The 24,632-nt window shown below is 49.7% G+C and overlaps 1 protein-coding gene and 1 long non-coding RNA gene across 7 annotated transcripts; both read right to left on the bottom strand.

Annotated features, from left to right (window-relative positions):
- Positions 1-5,128: 5,128 nt before the first annotated feature.
- IRAK1 (interleukin 1 receptor associated kinase 1) lies at positions 5,129-24,631 on the bottom strand. Its single transcript, XM_051967768.1, has 14 exons — positions 24,074-24,631; positions 22,327-22,494; positions 21,663-21,827; positions 21,057-21,157; positions 19,592-19,780; positions 19,296-19,360; positions 18,665-18,779; positions 17,112-17,230; positions 14,236-14,443; positions 13,637-13,702; positions 10,855-11,082; positions 8,798-9,218; positions 6,764-6,892; positions 5,129-6,306 (listed from the first exon to the last, which is right to left on the bottom strand). The coding sequence occupies exons 1-14, from the start codon at positions 24,207-24,209 to the stop codon at positions 6,245-6,247; spliced, it is 2,172 nt and encodes a 723-aa protein (XP_051823728.1). The 5' UTR covers positions 24,210-24,631; the 3' UTR covers positions 5,129-6,244.
- Positions 11,096-13,615, bottom strand: LOC127542306 (uncharacterized). Of its 6 annotated transcripts, none has more exons than XR_007948627.1 (5): positions 12,072-13,615; positions 11,901-12,029; positions 11,815-11,857; positions 11,601-11,771; positions 11,096-11,558 (listed from the first exon to the last, which is right to left on the bottom strand). It is a non-coding gene; the product is annotated as an uncharacterized LOC127542306 (long non-coding RNA). The 6 variants fall into 6 exon arrangements; XR_007948629.1 differs by having other exon boundaries at positions 11,096-11,515; XR_007948632.1 differs by having other exon boundaries at positions 11,601-11,728.
- Position 24,632: the final 1 nt, after the last annotated feature.

Genomic DNA, 24,632 nt, shown 5'->3' with positions numbered 1-24,632 from the left:
TAAAGCTATCTATAGTCATATGAAAAAATCCTCCAAATCACTATTGATTAGAGAAAAACAAATTAAAACAACTCTGAGGCACTACCTCACCCCTATCAAATCAGTTAATATGACAGAAAACAAAAATGATAGATGTTGAAAAGAATGTGGGAAAATTGAAGCATTAATGCATCACCGGTAGCGTTGTGAACTGATCCAACCATTCTGGAGAGCAGTTTGGAACTATGCCCAAAGAACCAGAAAACTGTGCATACCCTTTGATCCAGCAGTGTCACTACTGGGTCTGTATCCCAAAGAGATCAGAAAAGAGGCAAAAGGACCTACCTATGCAAAAATGTTTGTAGCCGCTGTTTTTGCAGTGGCAAAAAGTTGGAAAATGAGTTGATGCCCATCAACTGGGAAATGGCTGAATATAAATGTGATGGGATACTATTGTTCTTTAAGAAACGATGAGCAGGCTGATTTCAGAAAAGTCTGGAAAATGTGCATGGACTGATGCTGAGTGAAGCAAGCAGGACCAGAAAAAGTACATAGCAACAGCAAGATTATGGGATGATCAACTATGATAAACTTAGCTCTTCTCAGCGATTCAATGATCCAAGGCAATTCCGATAAATTTTGGATAGAGACTAAATGAAGATTGAAGCATACTATTTTCAATTTTTTTTCTTTCTTGTGGCTTTTCTCTTTTCTTCAGATTCTTCTTTCATAACATGAGTAATATGGAAATATGTTTTAATATGATTGTACATGTATAACATAAAATTTTGTTTGCTATCTTAGGGAAGTGGGAGAGGAAGGAGGGAGAAAAAATGAAAATTAAAATCTTATAAAAAGTAAATGTTGAAAATTATCTTTACATGTAATTGGAAAAAATAAAACACTATACTATAAAATACAATTGAGTGGAAAAAAATTAAAAATGGATGCCGAAAACATCTTTAAATATAATTGGAAACATTTATCACAAAAAGCTAGAATGAAGGACTACAGGAAGAAAGCATTTATAAAGCATGAACTATGGGCAAAATGAGACAGCTAGATAGCTCATTAGATAGAGCTCTGGGCCTAGAGTCAGAAAGACTTGAGTTCAATTCCAGCCTCAGAAACTTACCAGCTGTGTGACCCTGAGCAAGTCACTTCACCTTTATTTGCCTTAATCTATTGGTGAAGGAAATGGTGTTTTACTCCAGTACCTTTGCCAAGGAAAACATGACTAAACAACAACAAATGTGCAAAATGCAGTGCTAAGTGTTGAGGATACAGGAAAATAACACTGTGTTGTCAAGGAATTCACATTTTAATGTGGGAGACAACACTTAAGGAAGGTTTCAGCTTCAAGTCAGATGGAAAAACCCTAGTAGTTATTAGAGTACAGCAGCAAAACAGATAGGGATGACACTTCTTTAATGTCATTTCTATTGATAAAATATCACCTTCTGATTTCAATCTGTTTGAAAGTGCCAAAGTGTCACTTGGTGTCAAATACTTTTTTTCCCTGCGTCACTAGGAGGTATCGCTTTTAGGGATGTCATGGTAGTTTCTGTACTAATATTTTATTTAGTGTTTCTCTTTCTCCAAAAAGAGGAAGAAGTACATGGAAACAGCTTAGAGGGAAACACACAACACTTAGAATCATGAACATGAATGGGATGAACTTACACATACAACTGAAGAGAATCAGAGAACAAATCAGAAAGCAGAATTCAATGATATGTTTTTAAGAAACATATTTCAAATATAAAAATTAGTTACAATTAGGGATTGGAGCAAGATCTATTATGTTTCTGCTGAGCTCAAAAAAGCAGGGGAAAATCACGATTTCAGATAGGGCAATAGCAGAAACAGACTTAATATTGATGTGATTCATCCTTCATTTTCAAAGAGGACCAATAACATCATGAATGTGATGTGTTAATTTGCATGTGAACAGGATTTAAGTGAAGCACAACTGTGCAATGTTATCAGTTTTACTCTTTCCTTCAGTTACTGGAGTCCAATGGCAAGACAAAAGTCTAGACAATTAGTGATGGTCTCATTAAGAAATAATGAAACAAAAGAAGAAAATGTGAAATATCTCATTGGAAAAACTGAGCGGGAAAAAAGAATTATCAGACTACCTCAAAGCCATGATAAAAAAAAAAAAAGAGCCTAGATATCATCTTTCAAGAAATTATCAAGGAAAAATTATCAAGGAAAATTATCAAGTAAAATAGAAATTAAAAGAACCCACCAATCAACTTCTGGAAGAGATCCTCAAATGAAAACTGCCAGGAATATTATAGCCAAATCAAGAGCTCTCAGATAACGTTCTGAAAAAGAGCTAGGAGCAGTGTGATGCCATAGCTTTTTTGGCTATGCAGTTTGGGGCTATATTTTGAGGAGCCAAGCTTCTGGGAGTGGGAAAGTGATTGCCACATTGTCCTTTGCATCTCTAGAGTAACGTGGTCGGTTCTGATTTCTAAGCTGGAGGGCATTCCAGAGAGTCAAGGGCCTTGAGTTCATGATATATGGAGAAGGCATACAGGGCAAGCACTCCCAAGGTGGTCAGAAAAAGCGATACCAGGACACTCTCGAGGTATCTCTTCAGAACTTTAGAATCAGTTATATGACATAGGAGACACTAGTGCAGGACCATCCAGCATAGCGTGCCCTCATCAGACAAGGTGCCATGCTCTATCAGGAAAGCCAGATTGAATTTGCTTGAAGGAAACGTGAAATACACCAAATTAGAGAAGCCACCTCAAATGTTCATATGGATTATTTGTGTCCGACACAAATTCTGAGCTCATGTTGGTCTGATCAGCCAGTCTGACACATTATAACTCGGTTCTAACATAGTGGTCATTTTTGGTCGTCTTTGAGAACGAAGGACAACAATCAATATGAATATAATTTGAAGGAACTGGGCATATGCAAGCTGGAGAAGAGAAGGCTCAGGGAGGACAATTAAGTTGTGTTTAAGTATTTTTAGGCTGTCTGATGGAGATAGGAGCAGACTTGTCTGATTTGGGAGGTCAGAACCAAGAACAATGGGTAGAAGTCGTAAAGAAGCATATTTGGCTTGGATATGGAGAAAAACTAAGGCAGTTACAATTGTATCAAATTAGAATGGGTCTCCTCTGGAGATGACAGGCTCCTCTTCCTTGGAGGTTTTGAAAGAGGCTAGGTGACCAGTTATTGGGCATGTTATAATGGGGATTTTCCTCTCCTGCAATGGATTGACTAGATGGTAGTTGAGGTCTTTCTCTAAATCTCTAAATGAGAATGTGATTTCTCATTGGAGGAGGGGGGTGTCAGTGATCAGTTTCCAGGTACTATCGCCTATTGTGTGTCAGGAGTTTTTCGAAAGGTGTCTGGAAAACTCACCAAAAACATAGGTCAATTCCCAGACTAGTCCTGTTGTTGATCCTGGATCCTAGATCCCTCTGCTCCAAATCTTTTACAACTCTTTCCCTTATTTCAGCCTCCATTTTGTCCAAGTATTAGTGAAAACTGTATTTAGCAACTCCAAGATGCTAAAACAAAATGTGCTACCATATGGTGATAGAATGATAGGCAAACCCAGCTCTTCTAAGAGTGAGATACCCTAAGCCTGTCGGCATGTGCGCAGGCCAAAAAGGGAAGTGAATATTACAAGAATTAGCATATGAATAGGCAACCGCTAGCTCAAAAGTCAGTGTCACATGTAAATGAGCAGCCACCAGCGTCAGAGTTTCAAGCCTCAAGAATCATCAGTCACTAGCAGCCAGAAGCCCTTGCTAGCCTAGGAAATGCAGCATGTAGAAGAAATTTAAACAAAATTTTAATCTGGAAAAAAGAACCCCCGAGGTGGTCAGAAAAAGCGATACCAGGACACTCTCGAGGTATCTCTTCAGAACTTCAGAATCAGTTGTGTGATATAGGAGGACACTAGCACAGGACCAACCAGAGTAGCGTGCCCTTATCAGAGAAGGTGCCATGCTCTATCGGCAAAGCCAGATTGAATTTGCTCGAAGGAAACGTGAAATCCACCACATTAGAGAAGCCACCTCAAATGTTCATGTGGACAATGTTTCCAAATTGAAAAATGGAAAGAAAAAAAGCAAAAAACCAAACTAAACACTCCAGAGAGAGAAATCAAATGCTGCTTAAGGTTTAGCATGGTAAAACAAAACACACACACACACACACACACACACACACACACACACACACACGGCTAAAAAAGAAAACCAAAATGAGAGAAAGAATAATTATACAAAATATCCTGGATAAGAAATCCTCCATATGTTGCCCATCCCCCAGAGTCCAAGTTCATTTTTCTGGTGTTCTGGCCATTATTCAGACATTATTCAACAAGATTTATTTATGCCCAGGCCATTGGCTACGACGGGCAAGTTCTTCCTTTGAAGAATTCCCGAATACCTCCTAGGTTACCTCCTAATGGCTGGCTTCAATGTTTTCCTTTTCCTGCTTAGCTTATACCAGATGCAAATTGAGCACTGTCACTTATCGTCATTTTATAAAAAAAAATTTGTAAGGCTTTGTAATATTTGCTGTGTGGAAAATGATATCAGTGCCCAGTGTTCACCTAAAACTTTTGACAAAGCTACTTGGGCCATCTAGACTCTGCTGTAGCTGGATCTTGGACTGTCTTCTTGCCCTCTTTCCCCCATCATGCTGCACCCTGAAATGGATGGCTACATGAGATTGAAGGGTATGATAGTCGCTCACGAGCAAGAAAAAAAGCAAGACTCAACAATTCCTCTTCTGTTTGTCTTTTGGCCCTCCCCCCTCTGATGTTATCTGGTCATGGATGATGCTTCGGCAGACTGAATGTCTGCACGGCAGCAATAAGCAGCATCTCAAACATTTCTAGCTCGGGGACGCTGGGCAGGTCTATTTCTTCACCCGTAAAAGCGAGGCTTTGAACTCGATAGCTTAGGCCGATTGCCCCAGAGGGACGGGGCATTTGGTCCTAGTGATCGGAGAAGCTCACCCAGTGAGTGGTTGAGAAATTGGAGGGGGACAGATGAAAATATAGATCTGCAGGCCTCTCCTGCTGAGCAGTCATAAGTCTGGTGCCACTGAAGTCAGAGTTTCCTAAGATCATCAGAGAGATTTCACAAAAGTAACCAGCCCAAAGTAAAAAATATACCAAAGATTTTATTGCCCAAGGAAAACATGGTCTTCATCAAATAGCTTTGTCCAGAACGGGCCAGCCTGGGGCTTGTAGTGACTACTAAGTGGCCAGGTAAGGTGGCAGCCGCAAACCCCGCTCCTGTGCCACTGAGGTACTTTGTGCACCAGTCACAGGCTATCAGCTAGAAAGCAAGCAGGGGATTTGGCCCCATGTGTGAATCGGTTTTAGTTTGTAATCAGTGCCTTTTTTCCCTCCTCCCTCCCCCACCAGTCTTCTTCCTATACCAAGATGCCCACGGAAAATGGGCGCTAAGCTGGCCCCAGCTAAGGAGAAGCAGGACCTTTCCTGTCCTGGAATGATTTGCATTTGTTGCCAACCTTCCTAGCAGTCTGGTTCAGATCCCAGGGGCAAGGCTCAAAAGGCTCAGCTGTGCTAAAGTGAAGCCGTGGCCAGCTCTGGGCCCTCACTGCTATCAGGCATCTTTGCTTCCTACTCCACTGCCCGGCTTAGGATCCTCACCTAATTCCTTTGTTTCTACAGTGGGCCATTCCCAGACCGTCGTGGCACCGAAGGGGAGAGGCGGGGGTTTGGGAGTGGGAGCGTACCATTGACCTGCCTCAGGCCATTTCTGATTTTCAGGCTAACTCTTGTCAAGAAAGTGGGTCCTGTCTGGCCCCGGGATGAGGGGTTGGGGGAGAGGCAAAACTATCAGTGTTGAGTAAGCTGTTCCTCCTTTCCTGCCTCCCATTCTCTCTTTCTACCCAGTGGCTAATTAGAAGCCAGTCGAAGAAAGGACTCTGGCTACTCTACAATCTGGGGCAGATACAGAGAACTGCTTCCATCTTGAGACAATTGTGGTCTAACACCCAAGAGGCAAGCTTTCTCTACTCAGGGGTTGATACAAAGCAGGACTCCTATCCCTATGGCAGAGAGTGCCCTAGGGCCAGGCGCCAGCCTGGCCTCCCAGAGGCACCTTTATCCTGGCAGCTTTGTTCCTCTCCCAGAGTGTTTTGCTTCAGTCACCACCCCCCACCTAGAGATAAGTGTTCTTGCACTTTGAGAACATCCAACTATGAGAACTTTGACTTCCATTTCTGGGTATCTGTCCACATGAGCAAATCAGCTCTGATATTCATCACTTTCCTCAGGTCCCTGCTTGTTTTCTTGGTCCAGCAGCAAACCTAAGGAGGAAAAAGGCAATTGGGTTTAGAAAGTCAACTTCTGGCTTCTGGCCCTCCTTAAAGAAATGACATAAGCAGAGGCTAGTGGGGTGAGAGCCAATGAAAGAGTGGGGGAACCTTCGAGCGTTTCAGCAGGCCTGGTCATTTGTTGCATTGGCTGGACCTAAGCGGGTCTCATCAAAAGATCTTCCTCGTGGGGTGGAGAGGATCCTAGGCTGGGCACACAGGAAGGGACTCCAACATGGGCCAAGTACACAGGACAAAGGGAAGAGGAGACAGGGGAGAGGACGGAATCTGCCCAAGGAAAGCAAATCAGGCTCTTTTCCCACTAACCGAGGCAAGAAAGCAGGAAAGCAAGGTCAAAGAAGTCCTTGGGGAGCAGGTTAGCAGCAAGGGGTCAGGGAAGAAGGTGATCATGGGGGCAGGGTGAAGAGGGGCAAGGGCAGAGGGGCACTACCTGGGGGAGAGCTGGAGGAAAGGAGCTCCAGGCTGTTGAGCACCCCGTTTTCATACAGGGCCAGTTTTTGGACAAACTTCTGCCGAGCAGGGTTAATGATGATCTGAGGCCTTGCGGAGGTGATGCTCTCTAGTTAAGAAAAAAGCCCCCACCCAGCGATAGGATCAGGAAGGAGCCTGGGCCAGACAACAAGAACAAGTAGCAAACAGCTTTGAAGGCAGCTTCTCTCTAGCTGGTCTGACTCATTGAGATGTGGAAATCCTGTCTCTCTCCCTGTCCACTGGCCCCTCTCTTCTGTCTACAAACATGTCATGTCCCCCATCCTGAAAAAACCTTCCATCTACCCCTCCATTCCTGCTAATGAATCATCCTAGATCTCTATTCCACTTTGTAGCTAAACTCCAAACGGCCTGGACACTAGGCGCCTCCACTTCCTCTCCTCTCACGCTCTTCTTAACCCCTTACATTCTGACTTCTGATGGTTCCACCGAAAGTGCTCTCGTCAAAGTTTCTGATGATCTCAGCTGCCAAATCCAGTGGCCTTTTCTCCATCCTCATTCTCCTTGACCTCTCTGTGGCCTTTGACACTGTGAGTCACCCTCTCTCCTCCTTGATCCTCTCTTCTCTCTGGACTTTCAGGCCAGGCCCCCCTCTCCCCACCTCAACTACTTTTTCTCTATCTGCTGGCTTTTGTTCTAGCTCACACCCTCAGGGTTCTGTCCTGTGGCCTCTTCTCTCCTTCCTCTAGTCCACTTCACTTGTTAAATAATGGTCATCTCTCTGATGATGATTCCCAGATCTATTTATCCAGGCCTAAGCTCTCCAACTGTCTATGGAACAACTCAACTGGATGTCCATCTTAACCTCAACATGCCCCAATTGAATCTGTTATCTTCCCTTAAGTCCTTCCTTCTTTCTAATTTTTCCATTACTCTTGAGGGCACCACGTCTTCCCAGTCACCCAAGCTCAGAACCTAGGTGTCTTCTTCACTCTGTCTCACCCCCAACATACAACCTGTTACCGAGGCCTGCCCACTGTACCTTCCCATCTCAGTCCATCATCCATTTAATTGCCAGCTTGACTTTCTAAACTATGAGTGACTGTTTCCCTTCCCTCCGGTACAATTCTCTAGTGGTTTCCGGTTGCTTCCAGGATCAAATAGGATGTCCTCTGGTTTTTAAAGCTTTCATAAACTCAGCTCCCCTTCCCCCCATTTCTAGTTTTCTTACAGCCTCTCCCCCAAACATAGAGTCTTCAATCCTACCTGCTCCATGAACAAGATGTTCTCTCGGCTCGAGAGATCTCCCCTCCCCATCCCTCAGGCCTGGCATACTCTCCCTCCTCCACTGACTATTGACCTCCCTGGCTTCCTTCAAGTGCCAACTAAAGTTCCATCTTCTATAGCAGAAGTGGGGAACATATAAGGCCCCAGAAATCATTTGCTCTGGTCCCGCCAAGGCAAGCGCAGGCGATGACGGGCCAAAAGCTAGCTACGGCAACCCTCCGCTGCTTGAATTTTTAAGTTGATCCTTTTGTATGGGTCTCAAATGATGTTATAAAGATCCAAATGGTCCCTGGCAGAAAAAAGGTTCTACGGGAAGCCTTCACCAAACTCTGGATTCTAGCACCTTCCCAGTCTTGAGCCTTTCCTCTCTGTCCTGCCAAGCGCTGGTTTGTATGTATTTATTTGCTCGCCGTCTCCCCCCATGAGATTTTGAGCTCTTTGAGGGCGGGGCCCGTTTGCAGGCTAAAAAAAGGGATCTGGCTTAGGTGCGCCTGAGGTCCCTTCCAACTCTAGGACCTGGATCCTCAGTCGACACTTTCCCACGGGCCTCTATCTTCTTAAGTATGGGAAAAAGGTTTATGTCAGACTAAAGCCAGAGGCCTTCAGCCCCCACAATCAAAGGAACTCTCAGTAACAGCTTGACTCTTCCCCACAGGGAAGGAGGCTGCCAGTTCCTCCCCTCCCCTTCCTCGAACTCCCCTCCCCCCCAGCACTTTTCAGATTTCTGGGTGCAGGGTGTCCAGGTTACCTTCGGAGCTGCTTTGTCCACGTCCTGAGCGGCTCCTCCAGCTTTCTCCTGGAGCTGCCTCCGGCAGGCAGGGAGCCTGCCTAAGAGAGCACAAGGACTGAGCTCCCTCTCTCTCCCCCGGGCCACCAGGCAGGCTTGGCGCCGAGGGCAAGTTCTGGTTCAGATTCCAGGAACTGAGAGCTTCGTAGAGACCGGGAGTGCTGTCGTCGCTTTCCACGGGCTGGTTGGGGTGGTCCCTAAACTGCTTTGAGTCCTGAGCACGGGCCCTGGCTTGGGAATGCAGCAGAGGGACGGCGGCATGGGGTGCTGGGCTAGGGGTGAACATGTAAGAGTTCTCCTGAGGCGAGGCTGGGCCTCTGCTTCCAGCCTCTCGCTCTGACAGCTCCACTGAGGCGCGTAGCTTCTCTAGACTTTCATAGACCTGCAAATAGGGATCCATGATTTAGAGCTGAGGCCGGCTAGTCCAACCTGTATTTTACAGGGAGGACACCGAGGCCCAGGGTGGGAAAGTGACATGCTCAAGTTCACTCAGAGGATCACAGATTTCAAGCTAACAGCACCCATGAGGCTCCACTCTAATCCCCTCATTATCTAGAAAAGCAAATGGACTCTAAAGAGACAGGAGGTGGTTGGCCCAAGGTCACAGAGGCAATGAATATTGTCAGCATGCTCAGCACTACGGGCTGTTATTGCTCAGTCGGGCCGACTCCCCATGACCCCACTGGGGGTTTTCTTGGCAGCTACCGGAGTGCTGTGCCATTTCCTTCTCCAGCTTATTATGCAGATGAAGAAACTGAGGCAAGCAGGGAGAAGTGGCTTGCTCAGGGTCATACAGGGAGTCAGTGTCTGAGGCCAGCTCCGAACTCAGGTTTTGTTGACTCTAGGCTTGGCATTCTCTCCCGCTGGCTACTTAGCTGCCCGGGCAGTGCCTTCTTCATTGCTAATTAAATCAGATGCAGTGGAATCAAACAGACTGGGCTCTGAATCCTGCATGGTCACATTAGGCCCCGCCTAGTGGCCCAACACTGCCCTTTTCCCCAATGAAGCCACCATAGTTCCTCATTCTCCTAAGGCCAAGCCTCAGGCTACCGCTTCCTATTCCCTAAAAAAAGGGAGAGGGGCAGAACTGTTCCAGACCCCACTATTCTTTAGATGATCTTCCCTCCAACTTTACCCCTCCTCAATGAGTGGCAATAGGTCTTGGGTCAAGCTGTTCCATTTTACATTTTCAGAAAGAAATGTCTCCATTACAACAGATCCCATAATCCCAAGCTTCGAATAATAACCCAAAGCTCTGCAGCCTCTGGGCTTTCAATGAAGGTCTGGTTTTGAAAATGGCAGAAAGGAGGAGGCTCCATGTAGGAGTGAAAAGTATGATGCTAATTACCCGTATGACCTTGGGTCAGTCCCTTCCCTTCCCAAGCCTCAGTTTCCCCCTCTGTAAAATGAGGAAGTTGGACTAGTTGGCTGTGGAAGTTCCTCCTAGCTCTGAATCTAAGATCAAAGGAACTTCCTCAGGTGGCATCAGGGAGAATGCCTGGGGTGGTGATGTACAGCATGCAGCAGGGGGAGCACCCCGGGACTGTCCGGGCCTGAAGAAGGCCCTGAGGAGCCTGTGAAATGAGATCTACCTCCAACCCTCTCGTCACTGCAACAGCTGGAGAGAAACTTCTAACAAACGGAGCTGTTCCATGATGAATATGGAAATGTGCTTAGAAGAATTGCACGTATCCGATTGCTTGCTGTCTTGGGGAGGGGGGAGAAGGGGGAGAGATGGAGAAAAATTTGGAGCACAAAGCCTTACAAAAAATGAATGTGGAAAACTATCTTCGCATGCATTTGGGAAAATAAAATACTATTAAAAAATACAACACAAATCTCATCATAATCGTAAAAAGAAAAAATAAATAAATGAGGCTGCTCAGTGCGGGGAGTCCCAAAGCACCCCTTATCCACCTGCCAAGTCTCAGACACGGCCTCTACCATTTGCCCGTTTTCAGGGGGATATCCCTGATCACTGTCCCCGTGTCTCCCTCTGTTCCGGGAGCTGACCGTACCTTGGTCATGGGAGGCCTCCTTTTGCCCCGGCGGTGCAGGCAGCGACAGGCCAGGCGTCCGAGTTCCTGGCCCAGCTCCGGAGGGCACTTTCCGGGTCTGGAGTCTGTATACTTTGCATAAAGTTGAGAACCGATCCGGGCGGCCCAGGCGTTCACGTCTGCCCCGGCTCCCGTTGCCGTCCCTTTGCGGAGGGTCAGAGTTTCTTCTTCTTCTTCGACCAGATCCTTCTGTGGGATCAGAAGTGGGGCTTGCCCAAAGAGCAGCCTCCCCGGGTGCCCACCTCCCCCTGGAGGCCAGCTCGGGCATTTCCCATTGCTGTTGCTAGGCCCCAGGTCCCTCAGAACCTTGCTCTCAGCCCCCTCTGTCCAGGGATGCGGGTTGGCATTTTTTCTGCAGATCTAGCCCTGGCCTTCCCTCCAGGAGCAAATTGCTGAGGGTTTACAAAACCCACCGAGCCGAACCGTGAGAATTTGAGCCCCCTCGCAATAGAACAGCACATCTCAGTGGCGGTTTGAGCCCCTGTCAGGAAGACTTGGATTCAAATCGCATTTCAGACACTCGCCGGCTAGGGGACCTTGGACAAAGCCGTCTCGATTTCCCGGGCCTGGCTAGGGGACCTTGGACAAAGCCGTCTCGATTTCCCGGGCCTGGCTAGGGGACCTTGGACAAAGCCGTCTCGATTTCCCGGGCCTGGCTAGGGGACCTTGGACAAAGCCGTCTCGATTTCCCGGCCTGGCTAGGGGACTTGGACAAAGCCGTCTCGATTTCCCGGGCCTGTCTAGGGGACCTTGGACAAAGCCGTCTCGATTTCCCGGGCCTGGCTAGGGGACCTTGGACAAAGCCGTCTCGATTTCCCGGGCCTGGCTAGGGGACCTTGGACAAAGCCGTCTCGATTTCCCGGGCCTGTCTAGGGGACCTTGGACAAAACCGTCTCGATTTCCCGGGCCTGGCTAGGGGACCTTGGACAAAGCCGTCTCGATTTCCCGGGCCTGGCTAGGGGACCTTGGACAAAGCCGTCTCGATTTCCCGGGCCTGTCTAGGGGACCTTGGACAAAGCCGTCTCGATTTCCCGGGCCTGGCTAGGGGACCTTGGACAAAGCCGTCTCGATTTCCCGGGCCTGGCTAGGGGACCTTGGACAAAGCCGTCTCGATTTCCCGGGCCTGGCTAGGGGACCTTGGACAAAGCCGTCTCGATTTCCGGGCCTGGCTAGGGGACCTTGGACAAAGCCGTCTCGATTTCCCGGGCCTGGCTAGGGGACCTTGGACAAAGCCGTCTCGATTTCCCGGGCCTGTGTCTTCCTTTCTCAAATGAGGTGCTTTGAAGCCCTTTCCAGTTCCAGGTCTAGGACCCTAGGACTCCTGTGCTGGATGGGCGGCAGAACTCAATGCCCGTGGAGGGTCCTTCCCCGGCAAAGATGCTGGGAATGCTATAGAAGTCATCAGATCGCTTAAGGAAAAATCACAAATGACCCAAGAGTAGGACCATCAGTCGGGAACCTGGAAGAAACCTTAGAGGCCATCTAGACCAATTTACAGATACCAAAACTGAGGTTGGGCAATTTGCCCGGGGTCATACACAGGGTACCTGCCCTGCAGCACTGTTGGAGGTTCCAATGAGATAATGGCCCTATCATGCTCTGCAAATCTCTGAGCCCTCCGGACGCATCCCTTATTATTACCTAAGGTTTACAAGGGGTGGTAGGTGATCCTGCCCTCACAGAATGTCCGCGCTGGGAGCCTCTTCTCAGTGACCTCCAGTGTGGCAGATGGCCAGGGTCATCCTACTTGAGCCTAGCTCTCGCTGAGCTTTTGTTCCTATTCCCTTCCATTTGTCAATATTACAGAGAGCTACCTTCAGAGCTCTGATCGTTAAGAAATCGGTCTGAAGATCAAGCCTCGGTTGGCCCCTTTGCACTCTCCCTCTGGGGCCAGTCCTCCTCCTAACACCTAAGGGTAGCCCTCGGAGTGTCCCCTCCACTCCTGGCTCCATCCTGTCTTCTATTCTCCAAGCTCCACATGGCCAGTTTTTTAGCAGCGTCCTAGGCACCCCCTCTGGGACAGAGTCTCAGTGTTCTCTCTACCTGCACCCTGGTGAGGGGGGCGATGTGGGTACTGTTAACCCCGCTACCCCAGATTCCAGAGGATGTCAGAGATTTTGACAAGTTGAATCATTTGTCAAGAGCCACAGACTCGGTATAAGGTGCGGGATTTGAACCCAGATTGCTCTGCACTAAGTTCATTGCCATAATGCCTCCACAGGATCTCCCCTTTCAGTTTACAGCATCAGCAAAAGGAAATCTCCCTCGGAACAGCAGAGAATAATGTCCCATTAGCTCGGGAGGCAGGCTAGGCTAGAAAGAGACTCGGGTGGATTCTAGGGCAGCCCTTGGAGGTGATCAGGGGGCTCAGGGAGAAGAAGCAGTCACCGGGGGCCAGATGGGGCACTGCGACTCAGGGGCTCAGGAGGGAGGGCACCTGTTTCTTTAGCCACGGTAACCGAAACCCTCTCAGAACAGGACTTATCCTTTAGCCCCGACTCTTGGACTTTGCCCGGCTGGTTGGCGACTCCACCCCAGACTGGGAAGGGGACAAAGGCCCTTGGAATCTTTAGGAGGTGAGGCAGGTTCTCCTCCAAGTCAGTCGTATGGTTGGAAGATCTCCGAGACTGGCGAGCCCAGTCACCAAGGCACCTCCCTGGCCCTCACGCTTCTGCCTGCCTCTCTGGATTTTCCCCTAGCTGTCCCTCCCTCTCTCCCTCCCTAGTCGCTCCCAGTGACTCACCAGGTACTTGGTTTTCACCCCATCTGTCTCAATGGCTCGACACCCAGTCAGGATTTCCAACAGCACCTGAGGAGTAGTAGGATAGTCTATGAACAAGGCCTGGGGCAGCTGGAGTCAATGGTGGAAAGGGAAGGTGGGCGGGCTACTTCCCCAGGGATGGCAGCCTCCACACAATCAGGCTGGCACTGAGATGTGGCTGTCGCTTGGATAGCATCAGCTCTGGTCTAGTGGTGAACTAGGGGTAACTTGTTTCATTTCCCTTCTTAACTTGACAAAGGGGCTGGGGAACGAAAGAGGACCGCCACTGCTCTCACCACTAGGCCTCAAGGCCCAAGTGCACTGGGCCCCTTCCGTGGGGCATGGTCTCCTTTGTGGCCAGCACCCTCCGACCTCCATTTCGACGTCTACATCCCACGGCAATGCCATGGAGGGAGGACCTAGAGCTTCCTTACCACTTTGGCATTCTGTGGGTCTTCTTTTCAGTTTTTCAGCTTTCTACTATTGTGTCCCCCTCCCCCCAGTCAGGCTATTCCTGTTGCTCCACAGAGGCCTAGCCCGGGCTCCTCCCTACCCCTCCCCTCCAAAGACTAGACTCTTACCACGCCAAAACTGAAGGTATCAATCTCCACCGTCAGCTTCCCTGTCTTGATGTATTCCTCGGGCAGGTAGGCCAGGGTACCCCGAACTGTCTGGGTTCGGGCCACGGAGCTGCTCTTCCCAGAGGCAGCCCCTGAGTAGCGGCTGAAGCGGGCCAGGCCAAAGTCCCCTAATTTGGGCATCAACTTCTCATCAAGAAGGATATTAGAACTGGGAGAGGGAGGAGAGACAAGGACACAAAGGCAGCCTCATCGGGCTGTCCGCTCCAAAGCACGGTCCTTGAGAACAATGTCTGAGAGACTTTAATCCCCTATTTGGGACCACGCTTTGCAAAGACTCCTTGAAGGCACCAGAGATGGATAAAATCCTGAGGAAAGATGGCTCCCAAATTTTAGCCGTTAAGACTCCCAGGCTCATCGAGGCAATGATCTGTCCACAAGCAGGGAGCTACCCTGGACCTCAGTTCTTAAGGGCAAAGATTGTTTTTACATTTGAATTTTTGAATATTGGGGTTTGCAAAAAAGCAGAGTATAGTTTGAAATCTATGAACTCATTGACCTGACAGGCACTGGAGTCCATTTGAAAATGCCGAGAAAATGGATCGATGGACTTCCAGCAGGAAAAGGCCTCAGCATTTAACCTGGAGGCCCAGAGAGGGCCATGGCTTTCTTTCTTTCTTTTTTTTTTTTTCATGGCTTTCTAAATAAAGCTGGACCTCAGCAGCTTTGTGGTCTAACCTCCTATTCGACAGAGGAGGAAACTGAGGCACAGGGAGCGGAACTGATTTGTCCTGAGGCCATAATAAATGGCAGAGCCAGGATTTCAATCCCTGGTTCCCCTCTCTCCAGAGTCAAAGGTCTTTCTAAATCACCATGTTTCCCATGGCTTAAATTGTGGGAGGGTAGTCCAAATGCTTTAGGGTTGATTTTTGGAATGCCTACTCTTCCCTACCTTTAAGATCTTTGAAAATGAATAAGCAGACAACAAGGCATAAGTTAGCGCAGAGAGCATTGGATTAGGAAATAAATCAGAGTCTGTGCTCTTGCTATGTTGCTTAATTTTTCTAGGCTTGAGACTCTTCAAATCGAAAATGAAGTCAGATCAGATGATGTCTGGGGTCCCTTCGGTTCTCAAGCTACAATCTGGGTTCGAACCTCAGCTTTGTTTTCGATTTTCTATGTGACCCTGGGCCTCAGTTTCTCCCCCTGTAAAATGAGGAGATTTTCCTAGCTAGTCTCTGGGGTCCTTTCCTACTCTTAGGTGATGATAACTGAGATCAAATATTTGATTTGGCCCTAGAAGGCAGACCTAGGAGCAGCGAGGGGGGTGGGGGGCAGAGTGGTAAAGAAGTCTCTGGATTCCGACCACTTATGCCAAAGGAAAAGGGATGACCTTTAAATAGAAATTGACCACCTATCGGCAACCTGTTCTCCACACTACATGGCCTCAGTCGTCTCTTCCCAATTCCGCCTTGGCGACAATCAAGCACGTGAACTGGTCACAGTGTGAAGCTAATCACAGTTAGTTCCCTGTGTGAACGAGTTAGTTCTCTTCTGTTTCCCAGAATGCATCTGAAACTCAGCCAATTTCCACCCAAATGCATGTTATCACTGGGAAGAGGGACCAAGTTGGGAAGTATGGTTGGCTTTCTCAGTCCACTCATTCCTGCTTCCAGGGATACCTCCCCAGCCCACCTCTGATGGTCAGGGATCTTTTGTAAACGAGGGGGGCTTGTTCACAATTCACTGATTTACTGGTTTTGCCTTCTGCCCATCCTTTTTTTCTCCAGCGGAGAGTTTCAAATCATGGGCTCCCAGACAGCACAGCTAAGTCAAAGAATTGCTTTGTGCCACCTTCCCATCCTCCCGGTGGGCCTGACCTTAAGCCCTCAGGGTCACCTTTCAGTCTTCCTCAATGTCCAGATGTCAATGCCAACTGCCCTTTTTGTGACCTTAGCAAAGGCTAACCTCTCCCTTCCGTTATTTCTGGCCTCTTGCCCCTGTTCTCTGCCCCCATCTAACCTCTACCTTGTTGCTAAGCTTGATACATTGTAAGGGCTAAGAAATAGCTGATGGCCCAATAAGACCTTTCAGTGGCATACTAGGGTCACACTGGCACCGATTCCTATTGGGTTCTTCCCACTTATTAGTCTCTCACTGACAACAGCTTTCCCTGCCCTCTCCCTAGAATTACTTATATCTCCTACGAAACTGAAGTTAAGATTTGAGCCTTTATTTTGATGAATCAAAAATCTAGCGTTCTAGATACTACACCACACTGTCTCTCCAACAGTGGACTTAGAACTCTGAGGATGTCCCCAGGACTGGTCCCTTTCTCATCTTCTTAAATCATTCCCCCGCAATGAGTCGGCATGGAAAGTCATTCCCTTCGGCCTCCTGGCCTTAGTTTGTTCTTGGCCAGTTACCTTTGTCTCAGCTATCAAACTGCTCGCTATTCCTAAAGCGTTAGTGGGACCTTGTCGCGGCCCTGCTCAAGAAGCTTCCGTGACTCCCTAAAGCCTCTGGGCTAAACCCTTCAAAAGCTGGCTCCTCATCTCTGCTCCTCAGAATGCCCGGCTTCCCAAAAAAGCTCAGCTCCAGCACCACCTGCTCCCTGCTACACGAGACCCTTCCTCTTCTTCCATGGGCTATTAGGGACTCTCCCCCCACTTCTCTGTACATATTTTGTATTTACTTCTATGTATCTGCCTCCCCTGATAGAAAATAAGCTTCTCCAGGGCAGGGCCCGTTTCATTTTTGTCTCTGTATTTTCAGCAATGAGCACAGCACTTGGCACACAGTGGGTACTTACTAAATGCTTGCTAATTTGATAGGCATCCCCTCCTCTCTGTCCCCTCTCAGCAACCTCTCCCTCTCACCTTTTGACGTCTCCATGAATGAGGCTAGGGTCATCTCGATGAAGGAACTGGATAGCCCTTGCTGTGCCAAGCAGGATATCTACTCGTTGAGCCCAGGAGAGGACGGAAGGATTCTGGCTCTGGAAAGATAAAGACAGGTTAGGATGGAGAATCAGTAGCTCTCGTGTATCCACCGATTTGAGAGAGGCACCTCCTTTTTCTAAAGCTCACCCTCTTAATTAATTTGGAAAATGGGGCTCGTCATCTCCCCTAGGTCATGGAAACATTATGAGGAGATGAGGACATTAACTTGAGAATCCCGTGGCTGCAAGGCCAGCTTTTCCAGCCCCACTTCTCTCTCTCACCCAATCTCCTCTCAATTCTTCCTCTTCCCTCTCATCCCCCCTTCTTCCATTCCTTTATTATACACAATTAACTTCCAAACTGGTCATCTCCCATCTCTGTGCTATCGCAGAAGCCGTGATGCACGCCTGCAATAGTCTTCCTCTTCACTTTTGTCTCTTGGCATCCCTCATTTCCTTCAAGGTTAAGCGCGACCATGTGATCTGCGCTCTCTGCCCTCTCCTTGGCTCTGTTGACTTTTCACACCTTTTTAAATTCAATGGATCTGTGTGTTGGCATTTCTCTATAGTAAAGTGGCCATAGATATGACCTAATGGTTTTCAAAAGAAGAAACGCAGGCTGCAGTTTCATTAAAGAAAGGGCCAAATCCCGAACGATAAGAATAATGTAAGTCCAAACAACCCGAAGTTTCCCTTCAGAGCCAGAAAACTGACCAGGATGACACAAGATGGAAAGAGCGTGTTGGAGGGGCTGCGGAAAGTCAGGCATGCTAATACTTTGTGGCTGACTTGGCCTCACAGTTCTGGAAAGCAATTTGGAATGAGGCCAAATAAGCCAATGAAACGCTCCCTTTGAGTCGGAGATTCTATGGCGAGGCAGAAACTTCCGAGGAGGTCGAGACAGAAAGGTCTCAAATTGTGACATATTGTCACGGAATATTTTTAATTCATCAAAAATGGATGAATACGAATTCAAGGAAGTACAGGGAGACGAGCAGGAACTGATGCAGATACTCAGTGACTACCATGATGGGACCGGAAAGAGCAAAATCTTCCCAGTTTTCTGAACTGCAACTCAGCCTCCCCAGTCCATTGTGAATACTAGGGAAAATATAATAACCAAGCCCGGCCCTGGAGAATTTTGAGAAAACGTGCTAACGTCTCATCACTGCAGAGGTGGAGGGACCAAGAGTGTGGAATGCTGCATGTAGGTCAATGGGTTGGTAAATTTTACTGAATTCTTTTTTCTTATTTCTTTTTTTAATCTTTGTTAAAAGGGACGGCTAGAAGGGAACGGGGGATGGATAGCTTCAGGAACGAAAGTGATGTTACCAAAGGCATCTTTGGGCGTCGGGGCTATTTCTTGATATTCCCGATATTTGGCATAATGATGAACACCTAGGAGCTTCTGGGTCCCAAAGGCGAGGATCCCGGTGGGAAGCCGCACGGGGACCAGGGGGTTTGGCTAGAGAAAATTGGTCGAATGCCCACCTGACAGTGGAGCTGGTCCTCCAGGGAGCCATTGGGCAGGAAGACGTAGACCAGGCAATAGATGTTGTCTTGAATGCAGTAGCCAGCAAAGTCCACGATGTTTGGGTGACGGAACCTGGTTGAGAAAGGCAGGGCCAGAAGCCAAGGAATAACGGGTTTCAAAAAAGGCACTCTGGTTATTGCTATTTTCCCATCTCAGTTCATGATCCACGAACCACAGGGCCACCCCATTCCCAAACTGCGGCAGGGTGTACAGTCCAAAGAACCCTGATCTCTGAGTCAAGAGCACTGAGCTTTTACCTGGCTTTTCCTTCTACTCGGTGACACTTTGGGTGATGGGCACAATGATGCTAGCTAAGAGTTACATAATGCTTTAAGGGTATATCACTGAATCCTCACAACTCCACGATACCCCCATTTTACAAATGAGAAATGGAGGCACAGAAAGTTTAACATCCCTTCCGGTGACCAGTGCCACAGGTTATCCTTCAAGGGGTAGCTAACTCCAGCTCCTGCTTCTGCCCTCCCATGCGTGGTCTTCTTCCTGCCTAAACTCACAAGTGTCCTTCCTTCCCCCGATCGCCCAACTCCTCCAGGGATTGGGGCTCGAGGTGGGGCTTCCCCAGCTCACCGAGACAACTTCTCCACTTCGGTGCCAAAGCTCATCTTTATGGTGTTCCATTCCAGCTCGGCATCCTGTAGCCAGGGTTAGAGAAAGGAGCCTCAAGCAGCTTCCCCCTTTCCACCACCCTCCCCAGGGTTGCTGGGAGAAGAGTTGAGGGTGCTGGGATATCCCTCTGCTGTCTTAGTCTATTCCAATCAGATACTTATACTCCATTCAAGTCTTCCTGGGACTTCTCCATTTGCTACAGCTTTGGACCTGTCCCTCCCCTACCCCAAGCCCCTTTCGGAACGCCTGAGTCCCACCTCCTTGAGCCTTTTAACAGCATAGGAAGTATTTCTCATCACAGCCCGGTACACGCAGCCAAAGCCGCCCTCGCCAATCTTCAGCTCCTCTGAGAAGTTGCAGGTGGCCTGGATGATCTCCAGGAGAGGCCAGCGGAAGGGGCCTGAGGGGGCACATTCCACTGGGGAGATTTTGTTCTCTTCTCCTTGCTGTAACAGGAGACCCCCACCCCCCAGGCTGGGTGAGGCTGGAGCACAGGAGGCTCGCTGCCTCCCTCTGTTCAGCAGCCACCTCAGGTCACTCATGGTGGGGGGGAGGGGAGGGACTGTCTCTTTCCCTACAAGAACTCAACTTTGACTAGCCATGAGTTGTGCTGGCAGCACCGGAGTGCCAGTAAGCCAAGAGCTCCGCTCTTTCCTTTTTTAGGTGAGTGGAGGAGAGATGATCTGGCAGGCTATGCTGAAAGGTAGGGGCTTTCTTGAAGAGGTCCTGGGGTAGCTGGTCAGAGAAGGTCAACCCCAGTTCCCAGAATCCCCTCTTTCCCTGTTTTAATCCAACTTGACAAATGATGGCTGGATGAGTTCTCTCACCAGGTCACACAGCAGAGCTGGGATCTGTCCCTTGATTCCCCCTCCCCACTCTCCGCTAAGCTTTGGATGGCTCCCTTTGCTTCCTACTGACTGGCCTTTCCTGCAGTTACTGGCATTATAAACTCAGTTTCTTCATCTGTTAAGTGAGATGAAGAGGTTGAGACTCTAAGGTCCCTTCCAGCTCTAGATCTGCGTCCATGCTGTCTCTTAGTGGAATCTAAGCTCCTCAAGCGTAGACTGGACTAAACGCTCATCAGACGGTCTTGGATCCAATTCTACGTCACTGAGAGCAGGTAGTGATCTTTTTCAGTCAGGTCTTTGTGTCCCCATCCCTAAAGTAGGCTCCCAGCTCTAGAGCTGGAAAGGCCCTCAGAGACCATCTGGTCCAACTCTTTCACTGTACACAGGGGAAAACTGAGGCCCCCGGAGAGAGCGAGTGACTTTGCCCAAGTCACACAGGCAGGAAGTGACAGAGTTGGGACTGGAACCCCTGCAGGGCCTCTGCTTTCAGAGTCAGGGCTCATTCCATGGTGTACACTGTCTTCCTCAGGGCACTGAATATTTTTTCTTTCTTTTTTTTTTTTAAAGGTAATTTATTCTTCCAAATAGATGCAAAGATAGTTTTCAACATTCACCTTTGCAAAACCTCATCTGCCATACTTTTCTCCCTCCTGCCCCCCACCCCTAGGCAACCATCGCTCCAATCCAAGTTAAACGTGAAGGTACTTAATATTATCTGTTGAACTCAAACGAATTGCTCATCTGTTTCTCTTCCCTACGGGATGAGGGATCTCCCCGAGAGTGGGAGTCTCCTCTTTTCAGTTTCTTCCCCCAGTGCCTAGGTCAGGGCTCTGCCCAGTGGGGCACTCGGGGCAGAGTGAGGGAACACACATACCTTGGTGGCAGAAGAGGAGGCGTCAGAGCCGAGCAGCCTAGGCCCTTGGGGTGCAGGGCTCGGGGACCGGCAGGGGGAAGGGGAAAAGTCTGAGGGGAAACCTAGAAGAGGGGAGTGAGGGGAAGCTCATTATCCTAGAGCAGGGCCTCCCCTCCCCTCCCCCACCCTATGAACTTCAAGTTGCCACCCAAGCCTAGGTCCTCTGCCCTCTGCTTAAGGAGCTTCCAGAGGCCCTCCCTGAACATTTGGCTCACCAGCCAGAGGCCTTTTTGCCTGAAGCAAAAATCCAGAATAAATCTAAGGGGGCTTTTTAGACTTGTTTACAGAAGGGTTAGACATTCCAGATAGATCTTCCCAAACGTGGGCTTCACATCAGAGGGAACCCAATTTACAGAAATGTGAAGGACACAGCCTTCTAGGAACACAGCCGGAGAAAGGACCCCCCTCCCTTTCTTTTTTTCAGAAGGAAGCTTAAGTCTAAGCTGAGGATCCATCCCCTCCCCCAACCTGTTCAGTGATGGTCCAGAAGACCTTAAAGGGGCAAAGTTTCACACCTCTCCTTCAAGAAGCTCTGGATTCCCCTCCCCAAATACAGTGCTCCATTACCTGGGGAAGGGAAGGTCGAGGCAGACTGTAGCACTTTTTGAAGCTTGGGTCCCTCTTCCTTATGGACACTTTGAGTGGGCTTTGGGTGAGGAGGAGGGGGCCATGGAGGGGTGGGTGTGTAGGTTAATGAGGCAGCAAGAGAGAATGATGGGGGCTCAGGGTCCCCTAAAAGTACCCAAAAGGAAGGAAGAGACACAAAGATACTGTTACAAAAGCAAGAATGATAGCACGGAATGCATGGGAGGAATAAATGCTTTTCCCCCTCTACTCCATCACCTTCTTGGACCAGAGGGAGGGACATAGTCTGTGTCCCTTCACAAGGATGGGGTGAGGGAGATCCTCTCTAGGGTGGGGATGGGGGGTGGATGCTATTTCTAGGAGCCCAGCTGGGGCCCGGTTGGGGTGTGGGAGGCAGGGGGAAAGTCCCTTGGACTTCAAAGCCTGGGGCGGGCTAGTTCTTTGAACTGAAATTTAGCCTCCTTTGGGGCTGAAGCCTCTCCAGTCCCATCATTTTTTTCCATCAAATCCAGGCCTATGTCAGGAGGAACTCTAGGGGACAGTCTGGGACTTGATGGAAGGAAGAGAGGGGTATTGTTCAAGTGACACTTTTGGGGAGCAAGGGCTTGGGCATGTGTGTGTGGGGAGGGCGGGAGAGCAGACTCACAGCTGGTGATGATATCTCGGGCTCGAAGCAGTTGGAGATGAGTGAGGATCTGAAGGAGGTCAGCAACCCGAGCATTTCTGTTAATCCAAGGCCACATGATCCTGGCTGTTCGATCAGAAAAGCGCTCTCCGAGCCTCAGTTCCGTCTGGTCCTGAACGATGAGGGATGCTGACAAGAGAGAAAACAGGCCAAAGCTGTCCCGAGGACGGAACCGCGCCGGTCCTCGGCCGATGGCTTTGGTGACGGCCGTCAGGACGGTGTCTTTGTGGGCCACCCCCTACTCTGATCCTGATCCCTGCTGTGACATGGAGCCAGTGCTAAACCACTCACCCCTGACCCTTGGCTGTGCCCCTGCAGTGGGTGACCAAGGCAAGTCATGTCACCTTTTCTTAGCCTCAGTTTCCTCATTTGTAATAACTAAATAACCACCAATCTCTTCCAGGTCTCAATCCCATTTTTGCCCATAGTCTCAAAATGCCGGCAAAAAAGAATCTGAAAAGCTTCTGGGAACAAATTTGGTGGGGTGGAGTGGGGGAGCGTGAGCCATATTGATTTCCTTGCCTGTCCACCCCCTCTCCAATGGGTTCTTCCCTGTTTTTTGACCAGCTTTCCTCTCCTCACCTGGTCCCTGTTCCTCTTTACCCCACTCTTTCCGGGCAAGGGGGCAGAGCAGGGAAGAGCTGAAGTGGCCTTTTGTCTCTTTCAAACCCTCCTTGGGAGGGTCCTAATTTGGATCAGGGCCAAGGGAACCAATGGGGGAGGACAAAGGGAAGATTTTGATTTATAGCTTTTACCTCAGTTTCCTCAAGTCAGCTTCCTCCTCCCTCTTCTGCAGGGACCCACAGCTACCAAGCTCAGGGGTCATGAATTAGCATCTTAATACCTCCCCAGCAAGAAAGAGGTGTTGTCTGGGCCACTGCCTGAGCTGTGCCAATCTCTCCAGGTCCTAAGCTTGAATTCCCTTCCTAGCTGCCACTCCGGGAAAGTACCATCCCTTTCTGGGCCACCTCTCTGGGTCTGTTTCCCCCTCTGTTAAGAGACAGGCTTAGACTAGATGACCTCTAAAAAAAATGGTGGAGTATTGGCGAGGGTATAGGACTTGGGGCCGGGAAGACTTGCCAGAATCCTCAAGTTTAGTAGCTGTAGGACCTTAGGCAAACCACTTCATGCCTCTGAGGCTCAGTTTCCACGTTTTATATTTGTTTGTGTGTGAGAGAGAGAGACACACACACACACACACACACAGAGATGAGAGACAGAAACAGACAGAGACACAGAGAAACATGATAGGGCCTGAACTTGGGAGGAAAATGACTTTAGTGCAGGGTGAAAGGATGGACTGGAGATGGGCAGACCACCCCTCACCCGCAGCGCAGCGCAGCCCCGCCCCGCCCCCGCCCCCAGCAGCTACGGCAGTATTCCAGGTGAGAAGGAAGAAAGGCCCGCACCCGGGGAGGGGGCAGTGTCAGGGGCGAGAAGGGGGCGTATCCCACGTATCGCACACGTAGAGAAGGGCAGGAAAGCAGAGAGTTCGGGGACGTGGGGCTGCTGAGCGGCGGCCCCGAGGGTCACGGCCAGAGGCGGAAGTAGAGGGAAGGATCCGGAGAAGGGGCGGAGAGGCCGGAGCGCAGAGGTCGCCCTCAGCCGCCCTGCCAAGCTCGCCGGCGGGAGGGGGAGACCACGCTTCCCGCTCGGGCCACTTCCCCTCTCCCTCGGGCTGGCCCGCGGCCCCAGTGCGCCTCCTCACCGAACTTGTACCAGTCGCTCGACTCCAGGGAATCCATCACTTGGTAGAAGCGACACATGATCCAGGCCGGCACCTCGTATAGGAAACGCCGGGAAACGGAATCCCCAGGCCCGCCCGGGGCCGCCCCCTGGGCCATGGTCCTCCCGCGTGGCCCGCGCCTCCCAGCCCGCCGACGCCGCGGCTGAGGCCGAGGCCGGGGCCGAAGCGGGGGGCCAGCCGGAGAGCGAGCGAGCCCCGAGGCTCCAGAAGCGGGCCGGGCCGAGCGAACCTATGAAAAATGAGTCACTTCCCCTTTAAATGGATCCCTTTAAACGTCCTGATGCTGGCGGGGGCGGGGATGGAGAGAGGAGGCAGGGGAGGGAGCAAAAGGCGGCTCTGTCGCTCCAACCTTCTAGGACCGCCACGTCGGGCGAGGCTGGTGGTGGTGGTGGTGGCCGTAGGCGAAGGGAAGCGGGACAAACTCGGGGGACGTAGGCTGGGCGTTGCTCCGCCCCCTTTCCCACTCCTCCCCGGCTCCTCCCCCTTGCCCATTCCTCCCCCCTTCTCTATTCTCCCCCCC

Source organism: Antechinus flavipes, chromosome X (assembly GCF_016432865.1).
Source record: "Antechinus flavipes isolate AdamAnt ecotype Samford, QLD, Australia chromosome X, AdamAnt_v2, whole genome shotgun sequence".
In the NCBI taxonomy this organism is placed as follows: Eukaryota; Metazoa; Chordata; class Mammalia; order Dasyuromorphia; family Dasyuridae; genus Antechinus; species Antechinus flavipes.
This window is presented reverse-complemented; position numbering and strand designations above follow the sequence as displayed.

Excerpts from the sequence above, each read along its gene's own strand:
- IRAK1 (XM_051967768.1), bottom strand. The coding sequence starts at position 24,209 with ATGGCCCAGGGGGCGGCCCCGGGCGGGCCTGGGGATTCCGTTTCCCGG. Across the intron at positions 13,703-14,235 it reads ATACCTTCAGTTTTGGCGTG|GTGCTGTTGGAAATCCTGAC; the intron begins GTAAGAGTCTAG and ends ACTACTCCTCAG. Across the intron at positions 11,083-13,636 it reads GGGTGAAAACCAAGTACCTG|AAGGATCTGGTCGAAGAAGA; the intron begins GTGAGTCACTGG and ends CTGATCCCACAG.